Source organism: Protopterus annectens, chromosome 14.part0 (genome assembly GCF_019279795.1).
Source record: "Protopterus annectens isolate FY-2018-M chromosome 14.part0, PAN1.0, whole genome shotgun sequence".
In the NCBI taxonomy this organism is placed as follows: Eukaryota; Metazoa; Chordata; order Ceratodontiformes; family Protopteridae; genus Protopterus; species Protopterus annectens.
The window spans coordinates 854,430,870-854,456,878 of record NC_056748.1 but is presented as its reverse complement, the minus strand read 5'-3'; the positions used below and the strand labels follow the sequence as shown (position 1 = coordinate 854,456,878).

Here is a 26,009-nt window from a genome sequence, read left to right as displayed (position 1 = left end):
GGTGGCCACGAGCTAAAATAACGCCAAAGTCACAGCAGAGGATCTGATCAGAACCTAACTGTTGAGGAATGAAAACTGACATTAGATCAAAGATTAGCTTCCTGACAGAAAATTGAAAGAAATTTGGATACCAGAAAAGCAAAACAGTACAAAAAGAGGAAGCAAGATGGTATACCTCAAAACTGCAGTGGTGGTGGCGCTGCAGTAGTGTTGTCACCTCTCAGACGCTGCCCGTTCGATTCTCACTTGGAGCGTCTTGTGTGGCGACATGCATGCATGGGCGCTCCTTCGTTGAAGATTGTGCGTTAGGCCTGGCAAGCCAGCACATAAAAATCTACTGCCAATCATTAGTGGACCAGAGTTCCACTGTGGCGACCCCTAATCGGGAAAAAGCCGAAAGACACAAATATGGTATACCTCAAAAATGAAAAGCCATCTGAAGTATTTCTGCATCGAATCATGAAAAAAGTTCATTTTAACTTTCAGACCACCATCCATTAGATCAATGCAAGTAAGAAAAATGTGCTCATCTCAAATGTTAGGTATATGCAGCTAAGTTCCCTATCAACTTCACTCCACCCCCCTTCTGCATACCATATACTTTCTTAAACGTGTTTACTGTTTTGTTCTCAACAACCCGAAGTGGAACTTCATTTTGTATATCCACTACCCTCCTCTGTAAAACATTAAACCAGTGAAAAATGTATATCTTATATTTGGGGTTGGTGCCTTCTTCCACCAATGATTTTTTTTGGATCTACTGTCTCCTTAAAATCTTATGTAGCTAAAGAACATTACCCTTTTCCTAGGTGATGTCACACTGCTCATGAATGTTGGGTCAAAGGAAAAATACTGCTTTAAGTACCATTAGAAAGGTTTTACACTAAAAAAAAAAAAACGTGCGTCTGAAAGACTACAGGTTGTGAAAAAAATTGAAGAGGAATTAGTGTATAAACTGGGCAATCCAGATGAAAATGATTTCAGAAGATAATTTAATGAGGGCCTCATTTGATAGTTCTTTTGGTTAATGTTGCCTTAACTAGTCACCATATAACCAACTTTTCAGATTATTACACACCTGGAGCCAGTACCTCTTCTGACGTCATGGATCAACTAGACAACCATCTAACCCTCAGCCTGAGGGTTAATTTCATCAGGCATCAATCTGGATCACAATCCTGGCTACTGGGTGAAGTGTACACTCACATGCCATGTTATAGGATGACCAAGTGTTCGCCGTAGCTATCAAATTAGCAGCCTGCACTAGTATATTCTATACAATCTTGGGGATCAGCACTGTATCAAGCACAGCTTGTCATAAGTGCCAGTGTTAAATCCGGTCATCTACAGCCATCCAAAGAAAGACTCCTGTGGCATCTGAAGGCTCCCTGCAGACTAACTGGCAGATGAATGGATCCACCAGGCTGACCCAGGTATTAGCTGTACCTCTGCCATGAAACTCAAAATTTACATTTGTCGGCTCATCCTTTAAGGCAAGTGTATATGTAAAATGACCTACAGTCCACAGAAGCCAAGCTCATTCTTGGTTAATGAGAACTAACGTCCAGGCCATTCCACCTGTTACATGGATGACGAAAGCCTGGAAGTGTACCCTCTTGCTCTCTCCCCCTTGGATTATGTTCCAAAGTGCAGATGCCATCCTGTCCAAATTAACACTTGATCCAATGAAAAAGCCTATCGTCACCAGATAGAGATAGAGTAACCCTAGGCCAAAGCCTTCTCTCCCTGAGTTTTCCCTTTGGGACACCCAGTCATCTCATCAGGGATCGTAGCTTGCAACCTAGATAAGAAGATATTCACCTGGCAGGAGCCTGAGGAGTAAATATGAAATTACACTTCAGAATGGAAATCAGGATTGATATAAGCTGCCTTTCAGCTTTCAGTGGCTGCCTTAAAAATGCCAACAGTTTCAGCATCTGGGGCAGCAACCCTGCTGGATCCCAGTTGTAGAAGTCCACTACGAGAAACAACTTTTTGCAGTAGCAAAGGTAGCAAGCCTAGACTCTTCAAGCTGCTGTACATGTTGTGAGTGATTAAATCTAATCTATGCAACCATAATGATGCAGCCCTTCACTGTTTAAAACAGTCATGAATCTCCGGTCCCAACAAAAGGGGTGTGCTAAAATGAAAATCTACAAAGGATACCACAGTGTCTTTGGGAAATGGATCAGATGTCTGGATGTGAAACTCTGCAAAGCCACCTATTTGGACTTGATCACTGAATTAACCTGCTGAATAGGACCCGAACTGCTGTACTGCAGATGACAGGGATAGTTGACTTGCCAAATGGTGCTCACGCAGACCAAGAACTCTTACTCCTGTGCTGCAGTCGTGAACCTTTAATACCACAAGCACCACAGAAATTTTTTGTACCATCACTTCTGTCGTGTTTTCCATTTTCCTGTGGCTCTCAACACCAATTACTAGGCGATGGGAGTGGCATCTGCTACAGATATTGATGAGGTGGGCACCATCTGCCACACAACTATTAACTTCCTCTGTTCCAGAAAGTCTGATAGTGCAGACATTCTGCTTTTCAAGTGTTCTAAAAATATTCATTACACACCTCAGGATGAACCTCGGCCAGTCAAATATTACTGAAGTCCTTAGGCAGGATGCTACCAACACTTTAGGTGTGTGTGTGTGTGTGTGTGTGTGTGTGTGTGTGTGTGTGTGTGTGTGTGTGTGTGTGTGTGTGTGTGTCCTGGAAATAAGCAGCCACAGATGACTAGTATACATATTCATCTCACAAAAATCTTAATTACTGTCTCCTTTGGGACTAGGAAAAGGAAAGTACAGTTCTGTACCTACCATAAATGTAGATGTTAGAATGTTCACACTGCTGCAGTCACACTTGGGTTATCCTGCCGTCAGGCGGTCCCACAGTCGGCCAGAGTTCCAAAGTCTTGGTCCGCCGTCGGTTGCTGTTGCTTCTTCCCTGACATCAGTGCGCCAGGGGTATATAGTATGCATCCAACGCCATTTTCTTCAGTTTTTCTTGCCCCAGATGTCAGGTGCCCCCAAGTAGGTAGGCAATAGATATTGCTAATAAAAAATATACATATAAAATACAAGCAATACCTTCAGTTACCAGCAAATACACCCCAAAGTTTGTATAGGATAGAAAGGTATAGATAAGTCCAGCTGGTTCAGAGGGGATGGAGGTAGGGTAACCTGGACTGCAGCAGTGTGAACACTAACATCTACATTTATGGTAGGTACAAAACTGTACTATGTTCATAGTGTTACACTGCTGCAGTCATCACACTTGGGTAGAATCCCAAAGCTAAGGTTGGGTGGCTGGTCTATAAAGAATTAGGATTGGCTATGAGGCCCTGCAGAACTGTAGTGGCAAATCCTGCTCTGGATTTAGAGTAAAGAGGCAGGTGGTAATGCTTGGTAAAGGTGTGCACTGAACTCCAAGTTGCAACCTCCAAAATTTCCTTGGTAGGTACTCCTCTGAGAAAGGCTGAAGTGGCGGTTGCCCTGGTGGAGTGTGGCCTAATGTTATTTGGGACTGTTTTTCCAGGCTGTGTGTAGCCATACCAAATATAGTGTCTTATCCATTTGGATATAGTCTGTTTTGAGATAGCCTTGCCCTGTGATCCTGCAGCATATGCTACAAACAGTTGTTCAGTTTTCCTGAAAGCTTTTGTTTTGTCCAAGTAGAAGCGTGGCTGCCTGTGTATGTCCAAAGAATACAGAAGTCTCTCCCCTTTATTCTGGGGGTTTGGACAGAAAGTTGGCAAATGGATGGTTTGGTTAAGAGCCACACTAGATACCACCTTTAACACAAAAGGTAGGGTTTTGTCCTTAAAGATACCCTGTCCTGATGAAAAATTATAAAAGGTTCCACTGCCATTAATGCTTGTAGCTCTGAGACTCGTCGTGCTGAAGTTACTGCCAGGAGCAGAGCTGTTTTCCACGATAAAAATTTTAGATCAGCTGCATTGGCTGGCTCAAAAGGTGGGTCAGTTTTTCCAAAACGAAATTGAGGTCCCAAGTTGGTGCTGGTGCTCTCCGGGGCGGTCTTATGTTTTTAGCCCCTCTGAGGTACTGCTTTAGTAAGGGATGAGAGAATAAAGGAGGATCTGTGTTGTAATGTGCTGAAATTGCAGAGGCGTGGATCTTAACTGATGAAAAGGATAGGCTTCTGTCCAGCATCTCAGTTAAGTATTGTAAAATCTGAGGAATGTTTGGAACAAGAGGGTCAAGGCTATGAGCCTGGTTCCAGGCACAGAATCTCTTCCATTTTTCTGAGTAAGCTTTCCTGGTGCTAGGCCTCCTGGCTTCCAAAATGACATCCATAACAGCTTTAGAGAGAGGTGTTGCCTGTTTGCCTAAAATATCTGCCATGCAGCCAGGTTTAGGGTTTTGAGCTGACCGTGCAAGATCTGATTGTTTTGTTGAGTCAGAAGATGTGGAATTTGGGGCAAAATCCATGGTGGGCCCTGACCCAAGTTCCTTAAGACAGGGTACCAGTGCTGGCGTGGCCAGTCTGGAGCAATCAGGATCATCTGTGGCTTTTGTCTGGCTTTGAGTTTCTTTGAAAGGAGAGGCAGTGGTGGGAAGGCATACACTTTTAGGTTTTTCCAGCTGAACTGAAGAGCATCCACTTTACATGCTTGTTTGTGATAAGTCCTTGTGCAGAATTTCTGTAGTTGGCAATTCAGTGGGGAGGCAAAAAGATCCATGTCTGGGCATCCCCATTTTTGCATCATCATGCTGAAGATTTGTGGATTCAATTTCCATTCATGAGGGTCCATGATATTTCTGCTTAGGTCTGCCAGAGTATTTTTCTTTCCTGGCAGGAATTGTGCTTGCAGGTGAACTTGGTACGTTAGAACTGTGTTCCACAAGGTCATGACTTGCCTGCATAGGGGATAAGAATGAGTGCCCCCTTGCTTATGTACCACATTACTGTGGTGTTGTCTCTCTTTAGTAATAGTTGTCCTGGATGTAGAAGGTCCTTGAAAGCTGTTAGGGCATTTTGAACAGCCAACATCTCTTTTTGATTGATGTGAAGATGCATCTGGTCTGTGGTCCACTTGCCCTGAATGCATTTTCCTGCCATGTGTGTTCTCCAGGCATAATCCGAAGCACATGTTAGAGTTTGCCTGGCTTTAGGTGACATGCCTGTGCCCACCATCGAAACTCCTGTTGTAGGCAGGGAATCATTGGTATTACTGCTTCTAAACTGTGAGAGTGTAGAGTCCAAACACTTTTTAGGTACCACTGCAATTTTCTCATATGCAGTCTGGCATATGGTAGTAGTAGTATGCAGGATGATATGAATCCCAGGGCCTGCAGAATTTTTCTTGCAGGGAGATGGGACTTTTCTGCTAGTAAATGAAAATATTGAGTTAGTTGAACTTGTTTGTCCGGCGTGAGGTAAGCCATCTGGGCAGTTGTATCTGGGCAGTTGTATTTAAGCTGGCATCCAGGAATGTAATCTGTAGTGAGGGTACTAGTTTTGACTTCTTTTCATTTACTGTGTACCCTAGAGAAATTAGCAACTTTTTCACAAACGCCAGATGATGTAGAAGAATGTCCTTTGTCTCTGCTTGAATGAGGCAGTCATCTAGGTATGGATATATTTGAATTCCTTTTTGTCTGCAAAATGCAATTACTGCTGCCAGGCACTTTGTGAAGACCCTGGGCGCAGTAGATAAGCCAAAGAGCAGTGCAGAGAATTGGTAGTGCATTGTACCAGCTTTGAATCTGAGGTATCTTCTGCAATTTTGTCTGATAGGGACATGCAGGTATGTCTCTGAGGTCCAGAGTAACAAGCCAAGCCTTCTTGCCCATCATGGGTAGAAGCTGCTGTAATGTCAACATTTTGAATTTCAGAATATCCAGGTAAGTATTCAGAATTGAAAGGTCTAGTATGGGCCTCCATGCTTTGTCCTTTCTGGGGACCAGGAAAAGTCTTGAATAACATCCTTGTCCTTGTTCCTGTTGCGGTACTTTTTGAATAGCTCTCATGTCCATGAGGGCTGAAATTTGTTTTTGTGCCTCTGCCCATTGATTTTGTGGCAGGTCTGGCATTCCTTTTAGCTTTGGTAAAGTATGAAAGTGGAATCTGTAACCTTGAGACAATATTCAGAACCCATTTGTTTTGGGTGACTGTTTGCCAGTTTTGAGAGAAAAGTGCTAGTTTTCCCCCTAAGGGGGCTTCCAAAGGGAACGTGCTTGGCGTATGAAGAGGAAAATCACTGTGACTGTTTCCTGTAAGGTTGAGACTTGTCCTCACCTCTTTTTGGGGTTGAGGTACCCCGTTGTCACCTGAGCTTTGGGGTTGAGATCTGCCTCCTGGGCGTCTGTATCTGCCTCACACTGGAAAGGACCAATTCTTTGTTGGCCAATTTCTACTAAACCGAGGTGGCTGTACCTGTAAGAAATCCTTGACTGTTTGCATAATTTAGCTTTATCCTCCATTTTCTTTAACACCTCTTCTGCCTTAACACCAAACAAGGTATCATGCTGTAAAGGAGCATCCAATAATTTTGCCTTAACATGATCAGGTAAACTCTGTTCTTTTAACCAAGCATGTCTTCAAATAACAGAACCTGTAACTGTGGTTCTACAAGGCCTCTAAAGAATCAAAACCACATTGCAGAGTAGGTTTTCCCACCTGTTCAACTGCATGCAATAAATCCTGCATTTCTTTACAATCAGGAGCTTCTGAGCTTGCAAGCATTTTCTGTTTTAACTGAGCCATTAAAAAATGTTGGTACTTAAGCATGTGAAACTGGCAATTTAAAGCTTTTACTACTAAAGTTGCAGACATGTATACTTTCTTCCCCCTTCTATCCAAAGCTCTGGAATCTCTGTCAGAGGGTACTGGATTTTTCACAGTGGAAGCCTTAACCCCTTTTGGACCCTGGGAAATAGTTTTTGTAAAGAAACTTGTGAGAGTCAGGGACTGTCTGGCTTGGCTGGACAAGGGGGTAGAGAGTCAGGAAATGAGCTGGATTCAGAGAACACATCATCCGCCTGTGCTAGATATTGTGGAATAGCCAGGGGCCTGTGCAGAGGCAACAAGAGGAAATCCCTGAGCCTTTTCTTGGATTCAGAGTAATCCTGACTTTCCAACTGGAAATGTTCCCTCATGGTATGTAAAGTTTCCCCAAAAGAATAATCCTCAGGAGGAGAGGCTGAAGGGATAGATTCTTCAGCATCAGAGTCCTCATGGGGGGGTAGAGAGTATCCCTGGTCTGAAGGGGAATCAGAGGAAATGGAAACCTGATCAGAGGAGTCAGTCTGTATCCTGCCTAGGCCTTTTCTCAGTAGGGGGATGGGAACCCCTGATGAGAGATTAGGTCTTCAGCCATTTTAAGCATCTGTTTCTTTGGCATGGAGGACTGTCCAGGAGAATGCTGTACTTGTTTCTTTGTCTTTAATGGTACCTTTGTCTTGGCTGTTGATTTTATGGTAAGTTGTGAAGGTCTGAAAACACCCTCAGAAGCAGATGCCTGCTCAATGGCTCCAGACCCATCTGAGGGATTAGTTTCCGTAGGCCCAATACCTCGAGTTTCCAGAGGCCTAGATGTCTCCACGTGGGAGTCGGAAGCGGCCTGTGGCTCTGAGGTAGCGGGTGTCCGGGGCTGTGAAAATGCCTCACTGAGCACCGGCGACTGGCCTAGAAGAAGTTTCGTCCATTTTGGACCTCGGATGCCTGTCTTTATCCTTGTCTGTGTTTTTTCGGTATTGAGGTCGTTGGCTGATCCGACGGTACGGTATAATTGAACCTTCGGCCAAAGTAGTGTAAAGCAAAATCAAAACGTCTTTTTATAGTGCATTTGTTAAATCGAGCACAAAACCGACAGCTAGTGATGTCGTGATCAGGGCCTAGGCATGGAATACAGTAAGAGTGGAAGTCCTTATGAGGTATTTGCTTCCCACAAGAAATACAATTAACTTTTTCTTACATCGGTCTGAGGCAAGAAAAAGGTTTCCCCAACAGGGTACTTAGCTTTATTGAAGACTTCAGATCTGAAATTCGACTTCGAAAATCTCAGGAGTCAGCCGACCGGCACTTGCGAACTGCTTCTGCTTTGGGCACCGCGCGGCAAGAAAGACTGAATTAAATGGTGTCGGATGCATACTATATACCCCTGGTGCACTGACGTCAGGGAAGAAGCGACAGCTACAGACGCCGGACCAAGACTTTGGAACTCTGGCCGACTGCGGAACCGCCAGACGGCAGGATAATCCAAGTGTGATGACTGCAGCAGTGTAACACGATGAACATCACTACTTTCACAGCTGTAACAAGGGCAATGTCCCCCCCTCAGAGATGCTGTTCAGGACTGCCATCTTTAAATCTTTCAAATATACTGCAAAAATGAAAATATTCGTGGACTATATAACATTATTGGGACTAAACATTTACTGGATTATGAGGTTATCACCTCTAAATTTACCAGTTTAAATTTTTCACTTGTCAAAATGCTTACTTGGAAGATACATTCTCAAAATGATTAATTCCCAAGCTTCTGTTTTTTCTGTCTATACAAGTTACACTTCCAGACTTGCATCACCTAAATAAAAATGATAATCCCTTCTTTGGTCTCAGATTATATATAGAATATCACACAATAACAGACCACCTATGATGCAGTCTGGAAAGTCCCTTAAATGGATCACATGGAGAAAAAGAATGAGCAAGACGAGGAAAGCAGTACAGCTGGAATTGAATTCTTCCTTGAGTCTTGGTGAGTTACTTCATGTGATGGATCCTGTTTTCACAGAATCTTACCAAGACAAGAATATATAAACTATTTTATATAGCACATATGGACAGATTAAAAAATACAGTTGTATGCACAAGTCCCAGGATTAAAAGAAGTACCCAAACCTGGTATGCACCCTGATGCCAGGAATGAAAAAAAATGACAGTGAAGAATCTTCGACACTGAAACATTCCTAAAATGGGGTTAGACCAGGCTTAGGGGGAGGATTGTCCCCCGCTGTAGAAGATAGCAGTCTACAAAAACTAACAGGCCAAAAACAGCCATGAATATGATAGACTACTGAAGATAAGGAAAAATGATATAGATTGCTGTTATGCAAGAAGCTGAAAATTTCCAGATAAAAGATATTCAAAAAGATTGAGAAATTAGAGGAAAAAAATATTTGAAGAAAAACTGTCAGATTCAATTGCAAATTTGTGTTCATTAACACAGCAGATCCATGAAAAACAGACCAAGAAACTCTAGGCCATTTGGAAAAAGGAACAAACCTAGAGATTTTTGAAAGGTAAAAAAGAAACATGGACTTAAGAAAAAGATTTGATATGTGCAATGCTTATGCAAGAGAGAAAGCTACATTAAATCAATACAGAACATTAGCTCCAAAGATACCTGAATAAAAATACAGACACCCCAACTATGGGAAATTTCACAATACAAATAGAAAATCGCAAAGGGGTAATGTAGAAGAGGATTAAGTAAAGAAGGAAAAATGGGTGGAGCAAGAAATATGGACAAAGGAAAGATTTAATATGGTACAATATTTATGCAAAGTAGAAAGCAAAACATCAAATACAATAAAAGCAACAAAGATATCTGAAGAGAAATACAAAGGCATCAGGATATGAAAAATTTTCACAATATAAAAAAAAAGTGCGGAAGTAGAAAAGAAGATTAGTAATGGAGAGGTTCAAGAAATAGAAACCAAGTTACTGACTGCCTGCGAACTGAAGAATTTAGGGTAGAAAATCCTACTCTGGCCCAGCACGATGGAACACTAAGTCCCCAAATTAGAGTATCGGGAACAGGAAGCATCTGATTACTTGCCAGAGATGCTCTGGAGCCTTCAGTAAGAAACCAGCACAAAAAGTTCAGTTGGAATTGCACAACAAAGGAAGGAGCAGGAAACCATGGCAATTCTGAAACATTCAAATGTTGTGGAGTGACAAGTGAGCGCCCATATGAAGGAGCAATGGATGATGCACAATACAGCTGAAGAGAATGTGTCACAGATGATGTTCTGGAACTTTCTGTGGAATGCCCACAGCAAACAGACCAATGTGACCTCAGTTTAGAAGAAAATGATTTAAGGGAAGAGTCGCTTAATTTAACAGTGATGGAGAGACATTAAGACTGATGAAATAGATTACAGAAAGTTAATACGTCCCAAAATGTTAAGTCTGATAACAGATAAACACAGTATTCACGTGATGCAACATAGGTCCATTGGATACATCACTGTGCAGCTAAACAAATAGTCTTACCACAAAAACAGAGCAATAACAGAAAGGAAGGGAAAAAATCATATCCCATAATGGACGCATTGACTAGAGAAAACTATAAAGCAATTATGACAAGTGTCACTGCTAAAGGACTAGAGAAGAGGAAACAGAATAAAAATACTTAGATGTGATCAAAGCAACAGGCGGAATCAGGACTGACCAGGATCTACCAGACACTACTGAAATACTAAAGATATCAGCACAGGCAAAAAAAATTATACAGCTAAATATAAAAGGAAAAGCACAAAATAAGTGATCCATTGATAATCCGAGAGATTTACAAAGAATTGGGAAAAAAAGGAATTGAAACCACCACCACAAAAAACACCACACAAACAAGACATATTTGTGTAAAAATATCTATGAAGACCTTGTGAAACAAAGACGCTGAATGAACAGGAGTAAAAGAAACAGAAAAAAGTTCAAATGTACAGGATATGAAATGGAATGAATGGCCAGAGAAATAACATGAAAAGCTAACAGCAACACTCCAAGTTGTGGACAACTTAAAACTGAAAGTTTGAAAGATTAAGTTAGTGAAGTGTTAAAGTGTACATTTACTGGACACGTAAAACATTTTTATGGTAAATATTAACGTACAGACAGGACTTTCAAAACATGGTAAACTGTTCTCTGGCTGCGGTGAGTTGTACCTAGTAAATACAGAAATTCAGAACCTACATTTCTGGATTTTTTTTTTTTTTTTTTTTTACATCTGTCTATGATGACAGCTAATGCAATAAAACGAATACGAAAATATAACAAACTTCTAAATTATGTATAGTTGGCAGTTCCTTAAAACTTAGAATTACTTGTTCTTAACACAGTCCTCCCAGTTCCCCTCATGCTGCTTCATAACTGCATGAGACTGCCATTAAGCTCAGGCATTAAACAACCAAATGAGACTTTACCTTCTTCTCTTTCATTTTTGGAAATGTATTTGGAGTTTTCTGTGTTATGTTCTTGTTGACAGGAGTATTTACTGATGTATCATCTTTACTCAAACCCTTTTGTTTTTTTTTCTTACTAACTGAACCTGTAATAAAAAAGCAATTCAGTCACTGCAGTACCAAAATATTTTGTACAAAAAAGATTCAAGATATGGAATGGTAACAAGTCTGTGTGGCAGGATTTCTACTTCTCATGTCCCTGATTCAAACAAACACTTGACTCAATGCAACATAAAACACACTGCAGAAAAATGTAGACACCGGCATAGATGCCCATAAAGCTGTTTCACATGAAGACAACTGATTCAATCTTGCACACAGTGAAAAAAATAAAACGCAGATAAATATAAACTCGTACACCCTCCAAGTACAGCCAATGAGACAGGAAGTAAACAAAATGCAAACGCAACAAGACTAAGACAGATCTACACTGTCAAAAGCTGCAGAAATAACCAGCAAGACCAAACGGGCATAAGTGCTAGTCTCTGACCATCAGAACATTCATTACAATTGCAATCTCAGTACCATGGTGAGTGTGTGAAACAATTCCATAATGTTACTGGTCAATTAAATAAGAGAAAGACAGAACTATCTGTGCATAGACAACTCTCAGTAATCATATGGAGAAAGTTAGCTAGAAGACAGAAATTAGACAATGGGGTCCAAAGATTTTCAGAGGACTGGAGTAACACCCTTCTTCAAGGCAGTCAGAAGAGAGACCTCAAATGAGCACTGTGAAATCCAATTACCAGACTCAGCCTGGAGGGACATGGTGTCAAATCCCTAGTCACAACGCATGCCTGAAATCATAGGCTCACTATAACAAGGGATAGGAAACGCAAGAAATAAGAAACCCCAACAAAGACTAGCGTACAGAAGTGCCTGTAGTGCTAGGACATGGAAATTCAGATATGACAACTATACTGGCAAAAAACTGAGAAATCAACTCAGTAAGATAAAGCTTGCTATTATGAGGTAGGTTGATGGGCTGCACAACCTGCCCTGAAGAGCAGCTACTGAAATCACTCTGTACAAACTGTCATCTTATTAGAGACGAGTGTGGTAAGATGCACAAACCTTGCCCCAGTAAAGTCTGACTTTTTGAGACCAGGATGCCTCCAACATTTTAGTTTGATATTCTCATTTCAGAGCAAAGCTCTTCCGCACACTTTGGCATGTGTCTGCAAGTGAAAAAATTACACACAGACTCTCTCTCATATATATATATATATATATATATATATATATATATATATATATATCTTTTTTGTTTTTTTTTATTGCATTTGTTTACCAAGAAAGTCCACTGGGCCTGAGAAGAGCCCGAAGGCCCAGAGAGAAAAGCTCCACATACAGTTACATACAGATAAAGTATTAACACAATGAATACAGTGTATAATGCAGTAGTATTGCATAAATTAAATTATACAGAAAATGTTAGAAAATAGAATCATTGGTGAAATGGAGGAGAGCTATTGTTACTTAGATGCTTATAAAACTGAAAAAGTGCATGAGTAAGTGAGATGTTGGTAGAGAGAGTGTTGAGCATACAATGGAGGAAAACAGTGAGGCAGAAGGTTAAAGTGGGGATAGCAGAGGTTAAAGTGACAGTAGGAGGAGTAGATTTGAAAAGAAGAATGGGGGGGGTGGGCTACTTAGAGTAAGAAAGAGCAAGTATTCTGAGAAAGGTTATTTTTGGGATAGGTGCATATCCAGTGTGTGGAGACATGCAGTTTAAGGGATTTTTTTTAAATTGGTATGATTGCTGATAGCTCAGAGAGGCTGGGAGGTTGTTCCATAATTTGGAGACAGCATAAGAGTAAAGCATTTGTCCTGCTGAAAGCTTTGTTATATCAATGTTCGGCAGCATTTTATTTTCTGATCTTAAGAGTTATTTTTGGTTGGCATGTACTCAGAATGTAAGAGAACTGGGCAGACTGTTGGATTGTAGATATGTTTATGGGCAATAATTTGTGCACAAGTGAGTTGACAAGTGAGCTCAAGCCAATTTAGCTGGTGTAGTGAGGAGCAGTGGTGGGCAGAGTATTTTGCATTTGTGGCAAATTTGGGCAATTTTTCTACATCATGAGTTGAGTTTGTTTTAGGGAGGACTGGATGTTGGTGAGGATGGGGGCTCCATTTAAGAGTTGGAAGTAGGAAAGATAAGGCAAGGGACTTTTTGCAGAGTTGCAGAGGAAGTAGTTGTGCCTGTAAAGGGCTCCCAATTTTTTATTTTTTTTATGTTATTGTAGATATGGAGGTCAAAAGTTAAGTTATCATCAATGATGATACCAAGCAATTTGGTACTAGGGACAGTTATAACAGTACTGTTTTGTGACTGGATAAAGGGTTCAGACTTGTCAATTTGGCTGGATTTGTTTGGGGCAATTAGTTTAGTTTTATTGGGATCAAGTACGAGATTGGTTGTGTGACATCCAGGATTCAGTTGTGAACGCTTTTTGGGTAAGTTGTAATACAGAGGCAGATTAGAGAAGCAGATTGTGGAGTCATCTGCGTACTAGAGGACAGTACTGTGGGTGACAGAAATGTGGAAGTCATTAATGAATAAATTGAAAAGCAGGGGGACCCAGTATATAATCCTAGGGTATTCCAGTATTAGTACTGATAAAGGAGGAGTGCTGACATGTACAAGATTGTTGCCTATTGCCCACTGAAGGGTGGGAGGAGAGATGACAATGTTGGAGATTTTAATGAGTAGGAGGGTGTGGGAGATTGTATTTAATGCTTTTGATGAATCAAGAATGTGCAGAGACTATGGATTCTTCCTCCAGAGCTTGGTTTACTGTGTTCTAGGAAAGAAATGAGAGCGGTACAGGTGCGGTGTCCTGGCCTAAAAGTCATGTTCAGTGGGGGAAAGGAGATGTTTAGTTAGATGGTTGAGGAGCTGAATGTGAATACACTAAGTATTTTAGATATAGGGGAAAGAATACCAATAGGTCTGAAGTTTGCAATGTCAGAGTTACATCCTTTATACAGTGGGAGAACATAAGCCTTTTTCCAGATGTCTGGAATGACAGATTCATGAATGGATCTATTGATAAGAATACTGATGGGGTATGGTAAGGAGGAGGTTGATAGCTGCAAGTATTCGGCAGATAGGTTATCTGGGGCATTGGTGCATGGTTTGAGTTTCTGAAGAAGCTTTAGAATAGTAGAGGTAGGTATGGGAGAGTGTGTGTGAAAAAGTATTGTGTTAGATGGAGTTTGTGTGAGTGTAGGGTTGAATGGACCTGTGGTGATGGGTGGGAAAGTGGTAGTTTAGCAATGGTGTCTATGAAATAAGAGTTGAAGAGTGCGGCCAATTCAGTGGAAGTATTTTCAGTGTTTGGGCAAGGAATGTGGTTAGTTCCTGGGTGTAGTAGGCAGTTGATTGCTCCCCAAAATTTATTGGTGTTATGTGTTGGTTTTGGAAGATATGGAAGTATTCTTTTTTTGTTTTCAAGTACTGATCGTTTGGCTTGGTTGCGAAGTTTTGTACTTTTGGAGATTGGATGGGGTTTTGTTTTTTGGGCGGCCGCAGTGGTGAAGCGGTTAGTGCTGCCACCTCTCACAGTAAGAGATTCTCCAGTTCGATTCTCGGCTGGGGTGCCTTCTGTGCGGAGTCTGCATGTCCTCCCAGTGGTCACGTAGGTTTCCTCCAGTTTCCTCCCACATCCCAAAGACATGCTATAGGTGGACTGGACCCCTCTAAATTGGCCCTAGGTGTGTGTGCACCTTCTGTGGAAGGTTGGGCGCCAGGCTGACAACTTGACACCGTAACACTCCACTGCCAATCATGAGCAGACAGGTGATCCGCTGCGGCAACCCCTAACCGGGAAAAGCTGAAAGAAGAATGGGGTTTTGTTTTTTAGCCAGACATTCCAGGCTTTGTCCCTGGAAGACATGATTTGTTTTGTGGACTTGGTAAGCCATTTAGCATGTTTAGCCTGGACTCTCTTTAGGTGAAGAGGGGCAAGCCAACTTAGGACACTGAGAAAAGTGGAAATGAAGAAATCCATGGCTTTGTTGAGTGGGAGACATGGTTTTAGCCAGGTTTTGGTTATGGCTGTAAAGTCAAGCTTATGTTGTGCTAGCCAGGCTTGTAGAAAGATAATTTTATTTTTTATGCTTTGTATGTTGATGGTGGTGAAATTTAGGAATTTAGAGGTGTTAGTGGTATTCGGAGAGGCATTCTAAAAGGGAGGAGGGGAGCCAGGGTTGGGGTGTATACCACCACATAGGACTAGGCTAGGATGAGTGGGAGTAGTGTAGGGATATTTCTTTTTTTTTAAAAAGTAGTTGTGGTTGAGATTATATGGAAGACTGCTGAGTAGAGAGAATATTTTTTTCTGTAAAATTAAATCTGTGGCATACAGAGTACACAGCAGATTGCAGAGTACCTGGAGGGGTTAGCACAGTAGGTGGCTTTTAGTAGATGTAGGTTTGGGAGGTAAGTAGGTTCTGTGAAGTGATGCGAGTGTTAGGAGAGTGAGGGAAGTAGTAAGAGCAAGGACAAATGTGTTGTGTATGACAGGCATAGTGAGGAGTGGAGTGTGGTGGGTGAATGTAAGAGGAGCAGTTATGGCAGTAGAGTGTATTTGTAAATGGAGTATGTGTAGGAGTTGGGGTAGTGCAATTGAAGTGGGGGTGGAGTGTTGTGATGTAGGTGTGAAGGATGAGGGTAGATGCAAGCAAAAAGGGTGGAGATAAGGATAGAGTTAATTGGGTATGAGGTAAGTCTGATGTAGTAGGGAATGTGGAGTATGTGGGGGACTGGAGTGTGGAAATGGGTAGGGTGTAATGAGCAGGAACTGGATTGGTGGATGAGTGAGGTGGTGGGTTTAGGATAAGAATAAATGTAACTGAAGTAGGGGTGGGTGGGAATGGAGGCAGGGTAGAGGAGCAGAGTGAGCCCAAGTGCAGCGAGGGCAAATGGAGCAGGGCTAGCCTGGTTGTAACAGAGGCAAGTTGTCTTGAGAAAAAACAATCAGTAACAGTACAGGGCTGATGAGTCTAAGGCAAGTGCAAAAGTTATGTACTAAAGTTTCATCTGAGTAGTTGTACTTCATTTGTCTTCAACCTGTGGGTATTCGGATCCGAGACGGACACATCACCAGCATCTGATCAGAGCTCCAAGCTCCTCCCCTACTCACAATGCCCCTCCATCTCCTTCCTTCCCTCAGATAGAGTTGAATCAAAAACATAAGCCTGACCCAGGGAATCCTTACCACTAAAGGTTCAGAATCTAGACCAAGCATAAGCAGGAGAGCCACAAGTGTGGACCTCTCCCAAATACCAAAAAGAATTGTGGCAATGTCAGAGGGAAGGAGGGAGGGACAGCTAAAGACAAATGAAGTACAACTCTTCAGATGGAACGTTATGGCGAGTACATAACTTCTTTATCTGAAGTAGCTTACCTCATTTGATCTTCAACCTGTGGGACAGAGTCCCCAGCTACCTTTATTTGCGTGGCCCTCATGGAAGGATATTACGGAGCACCGTGGAGCCAAAGGATGCTCCACCCCTGGATACCATGTCCAATTTGTAATCTGAAATAAAGGTATGAGATTAGGACCAAGTAGCTTCAGAACAAATGTCATCCAGCAACACTAGACCAGAAAGCCGGCAAAGTTACCATGAATCTAGTGGAATGGGCTTTAATCAGGCCCAGCGGGGAGATGCCTTTGTCAGAATATGCCCCGATAATGCATTGTGAAATCCATCTATCAATGGTAACTTTGGAAACTGGTTTGCCTAAAAAGGGTCTCAAATAGGATACAAACAAACAGTTGGTCTGATTTCTGGAAGAGTTTCGTTCTGTGCAAGTAAAACCTCAATTGCCTATGTACATCCAACAAATGTAACTTGTATTCACCTCCGTTCTGGAAATTTGGAAAGAAAATAGGAACATTGATGGTTTGATTAATATTGTTCTTAGAAGCCACTTCAGGAAGTATTTGTCCTTACGAAAAACCTGCTTGGAGTTCTGATACCCTCCTGGCAAAAGTAATGGCCACCAAAAAGGCAGTTTTCCAAGAAAGGAATTGTAAGTCTACTGATGCCACTGGTTCAAAGGGAGGGGAAACTAGGGCTTGTAGGACAAAGGTGAGGTCCCCAAGGCTGCGTTGGATCTTTCACTGGCGGTCGTAACAAAAGTTTCTTTAAGAAAGGTCTTGTAGCCCAGACGAAGCTAAGGAAGCCATGTTTTCACACACATGGAAGTTAGAAATGGCAGCCAGTTAAACTCTAACAGTAGAAGAACTCTCACCCTGCTGAAAAATACCAGATAAAAATTCAAGAATGGCCGGAACTGGAGCTGAAAAGGGGTCTAGATTCCACTGGGAGGCCCAAATAGAGAAATGTTTCCATTTACTACAGTAGATCTTTCTGGTAGAAGATTTATGGTCCGCCACCAGAATGGCTTTAACCAGAGAGGTTAAACTGGGAATCCTAATCATTACTGGAACTGGAGCAGTCAAGCTGCAAGTTTCAGTCTGTCCAGGTCTGGGTGAGAATCCCCTGAGAGGTGAGAAATAAGATCCGGAACTAGATACAAGATGCATGGAGGAACTACTAAATGAGACCACAGAGAGGGGAACCAGACTTGACGAGGCCAGAATGAGGCGATAAGGATTATTGTACTTCCCAGCCTGTGAGCTTTCTGAAGAAACTTTGGGATGAGAGGTAAAGGAGAATAAGCATAAAGGATACTGGGAGGCCAAGTATGGACCAGTGCATCTCTGAGGGCTTCCCCCCCGAGGAGGGTTCAAAGCGAAGAACTTGCTGCACTTCGCATTGGAAGGAGATGCGAAGAGATCGCAGCAAGGTCAGCCCTACTTCAGTAAGATCTGTTCCGCTACTGAAGGATTCAGAGACCACTTGTAAGGCATCAGAATAATCCTGCTGAGCCTGTCTGGTAGGATACTGAACCGTCCCAGAATGTGCGTTGCTACCAGAAAGCAGCCAGTGGAAACAGCCCATTCCCACACTCTCATGGCTTCTCGACAAAAGGGGTAAGATCTGGTTCCTCCCTGCTTGTTGATAAACTAGACCACTGACATGTTGTCCAACTGGATGGCAATAGACCCTAGAGAAAGAGGAGCATGAAGAGCCTGCAATGCTAAAAGAACTGTCCTCACCCCCAGGACACTGATATGCAAGTTGGTCTCGGAAGGGGACCACGTGCCTTAGACTGTCCTTCCCGAGCAATGCCCCCCCCCCCAGCCTAGCTGGGAGGCTTCAGTGGTCACTGTGGTTATGGGAAAAGATGGTAGTAAGGGACATCCCTGGACAAGTTCCAGGGAAGAGTCCACCAGAGAAGCGACTCCCTGCAAGTCTGGGATATACATATCAGATGGACAAGGGTAGGTCCAGAAGGGACCACTGAACTAATGTCCACTGGAGGACCCTCATGTGAAGATGTGCACAGGGGAAAAGACCGATATTGCCTGCCATAGAACCCAGGGCACGCAGAACTGTTTCCACTGATGGGCAGTGTGAATGAAGAATGCAAGGTATGTGAAGTTTCAAATGTTATCCTATCTGGGGCGAGAGACTTTCATTCATATGGTGTCTAGCCGAGCTCCAATGAAGTCTAAGCTCTGAACTGGAGCCAGCAACGACTTGATTGTAATACCCAGTCTATTTGCTAGAAGGAAGCAATCCCTGGCCTGGCATAGTAAATGCGTGGTAGGAGAAGCAAAATACAGGTAGTGGAAAACCTGGATTCTCTGAAGCCTCAGGTGGGACGCTACCACTGCCATGACTTTGGTTTCACCACAGCCCCAGGGTGTTCACAAAAGGGTAGGGCCCTGAATTGATGATTGGCCCCCAAGCTGGAAGCGAAGAAACCTGTGGAGCGCCTGTTCATTTTGATGTGATAGTACACATACATTCTTGAGGTCGATAGAGTACATCCAATCCGCTGCTTGCAGGTATGGCAGAATGGACTGAAGTGTGACCATCCGGAACGTCTCCTTGGCTACTGCCAAGTTCAAATTGGACAGATCCAGAATTGGTCCTAGGTCCCAGTTTTCTTTGGCACTAAAAAGAACCTGGAATAAACTCCTGATCCTGACTTATCTAGGGGGACGGATTGGATGACTCGCTTTATTAGCAGCTTTATTTCCTGTGGTGCTTCCTCCCTTTGTACGGGTGGACATCTGTGAAGAGTTTTGGTTGATGAGGTGGGACTACAACAGGATGGAATAGCCTTTGGATATAATTTTTAGTATCCGACAGTCTGTAGTAACTGACTCCAACTCCGTTGGGTGCAAAGAGAAAGGGATCCAGACTGCCTCCAGAGGTGAGCAGTCGGGGAACCTCTCAGGGTTGTTTTTGCAGGTCTATCAGAGAAGGGTTCTCGCGACTCAACCCCCCCCCCTGCCTCTGGGACGGCATCTGTCATAACCCCCTCTGCCTCTGGGGGAAGAACAGCCGTGAGTGTCCTGGGAGAACTGAGATTTTCAGAACCACATCATCTCTGCCCCTTGCAGACTCCATCAGAAGAATCTTTGTGGGTCGGAGAAGTGGATCCCGACGGCAGACAGCGTCTTCCCATCCTTCACACTCTGGACTGAAGTCTCACATGGACCGACTTCCCAAACAGGGAAGAACCATCGTAGGGAGCATTCACAAAGAAGGCCTTAAAGATTTCCAAGAAGTGACATAACTGAAGCAAGGTGTGGCACTGCATGGCAACGACTGACCCGGCCACCCTAGCAACCCTTTCTGCGGCATGGGAAAGGAAACACATGGACACATTTGCAACCGCTTTGAGAGTGGCCTTGCGCGCAGAGAATATTTTCATGCTCTGCCAAAGTGGGCTCTGGGGGAGACTCCACAACCTCCTTGACCAAGTCTCACTGAAGTCGAACATGCTCCATATAGTTCAACTCCCTTATGGAAAAGGTGGCTGAAGCATAAACTAGCTTCACCAGACAATCCATCGACCAGCACTCTCATTCAGGAGGAAGGACCGTAGCGCTCTCCTGAGCAAGGTCTTTCTTGGTGGGAGTTGCCACCATCACAGTCTCTACTGGGGATCCCTTACTCCAGCAGACTCTGTCCTGTGGGGGGCTAAGGTCTTTATCGGGTCTTTTCAGAATTGGCTCCACAGTGTCAGTTTCCTTCAATGTCCTAGGATGTAATAAAGGTCCACTAGTGGAATGGCAGGGGGGGGGGGCACACCCAGGAGGTAGATGGGCCTGTGCCGAATGCCTCCAGGAACACCAACTCGTCCGGGGTCGTTTTTTGGGCAAATAACCCCCTCTTTGGCATATTATTTCCATGATGTCTCCAAAGGAAGCCATCCTCTGGGGATGACCTGGGGTCCAAGTGCCTCCCTTTACATGTGCTTTTGCGAGGAGCCTAATCAGTGGGACTCTGTGGGGGACATGCAAACTGGGGGTTGCTCCATAATGGGTACTCCCTGTGGCACATCAAGCACAGGCTGTCCCCCGAGATGGCAGGATGGTTTGGAGCCGTACCCAGAACAGAGGGAGTCGGGGCAGATTCCATAGAGGAAATGGTCAGAGGTCTTAACCCACTCGAAAGAACCCTCTCCACCCCGTCAAAGGCAGAGGGAGAGCAGACACCCTGGGAAACTAACAATGGAGCTGCTCTCCTCGGACCTGATGGAGTCGGAGCAGAGCCCATAAGTGCAGAGATGCAGAAGGGACAAACTAAGCAGACAGCACCCCTTCGAATCAGATGCCGAGGCTATGGCTTCGACCCGCTCTAGGCCATGGCCGGAGTAGAGGTACAAGGCACTGTCTGCATCGGCTCTCCGACCCATGCTGGTTTTCTGTTGCACCAATATTGTGGTTTATCTTTATATCCACTACTGATGTGACTATTAGGCTCGAACCTTTGCGCTTTTTACTTTAGCTATAATTTTTTTGGGCTCTTATTACATTCATATCAGATTGATGAAACAACGCCAGACGCCATTTTGAGCCTTTTCTGGTCGAGTCATTAATTTTCACAGGCTCAGTATTTTTGCGATCTATGTGATTGGGATATACAATTATCATTTAGTCGACCTATTTCAGGGCCAGTCGTCAATACTGAAGCTCGTCCTGCTGGGGGACTTAATTCTGCCCGGTTGGGCTCACGAACGTTTGCAAAATTTTTTTTTACAGACTGTCTTGAGACATGGATGCTTCCATTTAACATCGGATTACCTCATTGATTGGGGCTGTGTCTTGGACATTAATTATTTTTTTACAGTACATGTGATATGGTTTTGATAATGTTTTGATTTGTGCTGTCCTTTATTTATGGACAGAAATATTATACCTTTTTGATACTCTGATTTGATTTGCTAACATTTAGCTGTTCTTTCGTAGGGATTGCAACACTGCTTTATTACCTTTTTAGTTAGCTATCATACTTAGGTAGTTTATGATGTTTTGCCAATGGGATTGATCTTAGGGAATCGAATTTGAATTGCATTAAGCTTTGAACCTTTGTTTTTTTGGCACTTGCCTCTAACTGGTACGTTTGAATTAAAAAAAAAATATATATATATATATATATAAATAATATATATAAAACTTTTTTCCTCTGAGGAGTGTACTTCTTTATTTCATTCAGGATTATATGGTTCTTCTCCATAATAGGAGGTTGGCAAACTGTTCCTATTAAATATACCTATATTCATAGGAATTGGGTTTTATGCAACTATTTTTGATTATAATTAAGACTTTAAGTAACAAGTTTTGGTACCCCTACCCACTGGATTTCTAGTTCAGATTCTATCTTTTCATCATTTTTAAATATATTTGTGCTTTGGTCCCTTCTAACAGACTTATTGGGACACTGTAGAGACGCATGTCGACCGCATCTTGAATATATACACAAGCTTTCTAAAATATTTAATGGGCCTTTGAATAGTGGGTAACAATTTTCTAATATACTATTTTCTACCATTTGTTCTTTTAGTTGGATCTTGTTTTTTCACTATTCATTTGTCTTTGACAATCTTATAATATTGATCTCTTTTATGAGAACTATGGTTACATGGTAGAGACGTATGTCGACCGTGTTTTGGTCCAATAGACACTTTTTATAGGAACTTGTTACAGCAACAATGGGCCATGGCTTCGACAATGTTATTCTATATACAATCTGGTACTGGAAATCACTTAGCAGTTGAGACGAGTGTCGGCTGAGAGTGTGACTTAACGGTTACTTGAAGTTGTGTAGTGTGTTTTTTCTATTAGGGGACCGAATTTGCTTATGTCTTGTTTGGGATACCATTTTGTTGCTCGGTATGAACCAATATAATCCAGAATTTAAAATACTAGCAGTATTCTGTTTGTTTTTTGGGCTTTACAAGATCATACAGAATTAATTCACGCATACCTATTCTGTTAGGGGTATAAGTGCCTATATTTTGTGTCCATAAGTATTTGGATTTGGTCACTTTTTGACAAAGACGTATCTATTGTGGTTGTCTTCCTAGATTTGTTAACTTTGGTTATATGATCGAAAATATGGATCTTAGAGGTATATTGCAGGGCTTAGCAGCTGACGAAGATAATTTGGAAGCCTTTGGCTTAAATCTTGCCGACTCTGGGAACCCTAACACCTATGTAGGGGACACTAAGTATGTAGGTAGTAATTTGTTCCAGAAAATTACAAAAAGCATGAGGGCTTTGAAAGCCAATGTTTGGCACCTAAAGCTCTTTAAAGCTTACAAGCTAAAAAATATAACCCCTCGGGGACTCAGAATTCGGATTCAACCTTTAGTCAGCATGGTTGACGAAGAATTAACCAAAGATTGGGCCAAAACCCAACATGATGTGTCCATGTTATTCGTGGACACATTGGTCTCGTACTATGAACGTATGGTGGAATTACAGACAACTGAAGTATATAACAGTTGTCTTGAAGCCCAAGCTTTTGAACAGGAGGAGTTTGATCACAACCATGTCATGGAATTAGTCAAGGACCTAGCCATTTTGGAGACACAATCGGTAAAAAAGAAAACACAGAAGTTTCAGCGTGATTTGAATGATTATGAAAAGGGTAAACCTTTTATGGTTCAGAGAAATGTAAGACTTTTTAATTCATCAAGTAGAGTCGATAAGAAAAAGAGGCCCAGATCAATATTGAAGAAAAACATCTTTTCTACCAGTAGTGTCACGAATGAGGATACATCCTCAGTCACAGACTTTGAATGCCCTTCCAATCAGGGGTCTCCAGTAGCCAAGCGCAAACCTTCAGTAGACCCTTTAGAAATAGGAAACGCAGGGAGGGGGGGCAGGAAACACAGGGGAAGGGGCTTGCAGACTGCAACAGTTACTACAGAAGATAGTGAAATAGTCAATGTGCACAACATATCCTCCTTTGAACTATCACCTGATCACAATAAAGTTCTTAACAAGGGTCTGAATTTTGTGCCTTCCTCCTTTGTTTCTGAACAAATATTTGCGAATGAATTAAATGAATTTTGCCGATTGATCAATCTCAAAATATTTTTTGCAGATTCTGACCTCTCTCAAAGTTCTTCTGGTTTCCATTTTGGGAGGTAGACATTCCAACCACCCATGGACAAACATGTGGCCATATTCAGGGAATGTGTGATTAAAGATTTACATTTCTCCCCTGGATACCAGCCTACTAAACATAATCTGACTATCAGAGTGGAAAGGGTTACAGGAACTCAGTTCCAACCATGATATTGTCATCTTGCCAGCTGATAAAGGGGGAGGCATTGTGGTTATGTATCAGGTTATGTATATTGCTGAAGCCAATAAACAGTTATCAGATGCTAGGTTCTATATGCATATGGTAGTAGACCAGACTCCCAATTTTAAAACACTGATTGATTCTTTCCTGGATATGGCCACAGAAGGGGTTATAGATCAACATACTTGTAAACAACTGAAGGTCACAAATCCCATTCCCCAATATCTTTACTTGCTGCCGAAAATACACAAACATCCCACGTGCCCTCCGGGCCGACCAAATGTCACAGGCAGAGGCTCTCTTATGGAGCCCTTGTCTGCATTTCTTACTTATTATCTTAAGCCTCTATTGGTTATGGTCAGGTCCAGGCTTAAGGACACAACTGAATTTTTGAACATCATTCAGGATACCCAGTTGGAATCGGATTGGTGGCTTTGCAAGTTGGATGTCACCTCCCTGTATACTAGCATCCCCCACATAAGGCTGGACTTTCAGCTATAGCTTTTTGGTTAGAAAAATCCAAGCTTTATTCTGTTGGATTTAACAACTTTCTAATCGAAATGACTGAATATGTATCAACTAAAAACATTTTTTTCTTTGATGGTCAGAAATATTGGCAAACCAGGGGTACAGCAATGGGGGGCATCTTTTGCCCCGATATACGCAGACCCATTCATGGGTTTTTTTGAACAAATATATATATATGATACTGGTAAGTTTTTGGCAAAATTGGACATCTGGAGGAGATATTTAGATGATTGTTGGATGGTGTGGCGGGGTGACATACTTTTGGCTAATGAGTTTGTCCAATATTTGAACAGCAATTCATGGGGCATTAAGTTTACCTTGGATATCCAATACCAAAAGATCATTTTTCTGGTTAAGATAACCAGACAAATTGATCATACTCTGGCTACAAGCGTGCATAGAAAGTTTCCACAATATAACTTTTTTACATGCTTCTAGTAACTATCCCCGCCACATCAACATTCCTAAATCCCAATTTATACGCATGAAATGTATTTGTTCATCTACTAAATCCCATGCGGAATGTGAACAGGATCTTTGTGACAGATTTATTCAAAGGGGATATAATAGATCTCAACTTTACCTGACCATTCATGAGGTTAGGCATATGCCACATTCTCAATTACTAACATATAAACATGAACAGGAGGCCTCTACCAGTTCCCCAGCTCAACCCATCAGATTTACAGTAACTTATGGAAATACCCCTTTATTCAGGAATATAGTTAATCATCATTGGGGTATTTTAGAAGCACACAAGTTTCTGATATATTACCTGAAACATGTGCCTTTTCATATTGTAGAGGCAGGACGATGAATTCAGATTTTACATATTACAAAAAAACTTCACCCAATTACATCTACACAAACCACTATATTTGGAGATCCATTGATTGGTTCATTTCCTTGTGGTCATTGTAATGCATGCAGGTATATGGCCAAAATGAAAGAATTTTCAAGTGCCAACACTTCACGTGTTTTTCATATTAGGAATTTTGGTAACTGCAGTTCAGAATGGGTGGTATATTTGGCCACCTGTACATGCACCTCATTTTATGTACGGCAAACTTCCCGACCACTGAGATTTCGTATTAGTGAGCATCTTAGTGCAATCAGAACTAAAAGGTTAACTAATGCTTTATTACAAGCATACTTTGACTCACCAAACTGCCCAATTTCAATTTACCATCATAGACCAGATTCAGTTGCCGAGGATGTCTAAGGCAGGCTGGCATGACAAGTTAAACATGGAAACATTATGGATTACCAGACTGGGTGCTTTGTTCAAACCTGGGTTAAACGAATATGGATAAAGCTTTCTGCTGGCTATGCATTTATATAATCTGATGTTTAACACATGTATTTGAATTGGGGGTTTTCATGGTTTGAACTAGCTAATTTTCCCAATTAAAAGGTAACTTATTATTTTTGTAGATTTTTTTATATATTTGTTTTCTCATTTAAAAGTTTTCATGAACTTATTTCTATAGGATTCTTTTAGGTGTGTATATATATCTTTAAATTTTTCAGTATATAAAGAACACCAGGATGCACTATTC

The 26,009-nt window shown here is 42.1% G+C and overlaps 1 protein-coding gene across 4 annotated transcripts in view; it reads right to left on the bottom strand.

Moving 5' to 3' along the window:
* Nucleotides 1-26,009, bottom strand: part of LOC122789298 (nucleolar and coiled-body phosphoprotein 1-like) — a 1,070,760-nt gene that overhangs the window by 93,340 nt on the left and 951,411 nt on the right. For all 4 annotated transcript variants that reach the window (XM_044056613.1, XM_044056615.1, XM_044056614.1 and 1 more), the window contains one exon: nucleotides 11,188-11,312. In XM_044056613.1, coding sequence (XP_043912548.1) covers nucleotides 11,188-11,312 — 125 coding nt within the window. The remainder of the gene's footprint in view (nucleotides 1-11,187; nucleotides 11,313-26,009) is intronic.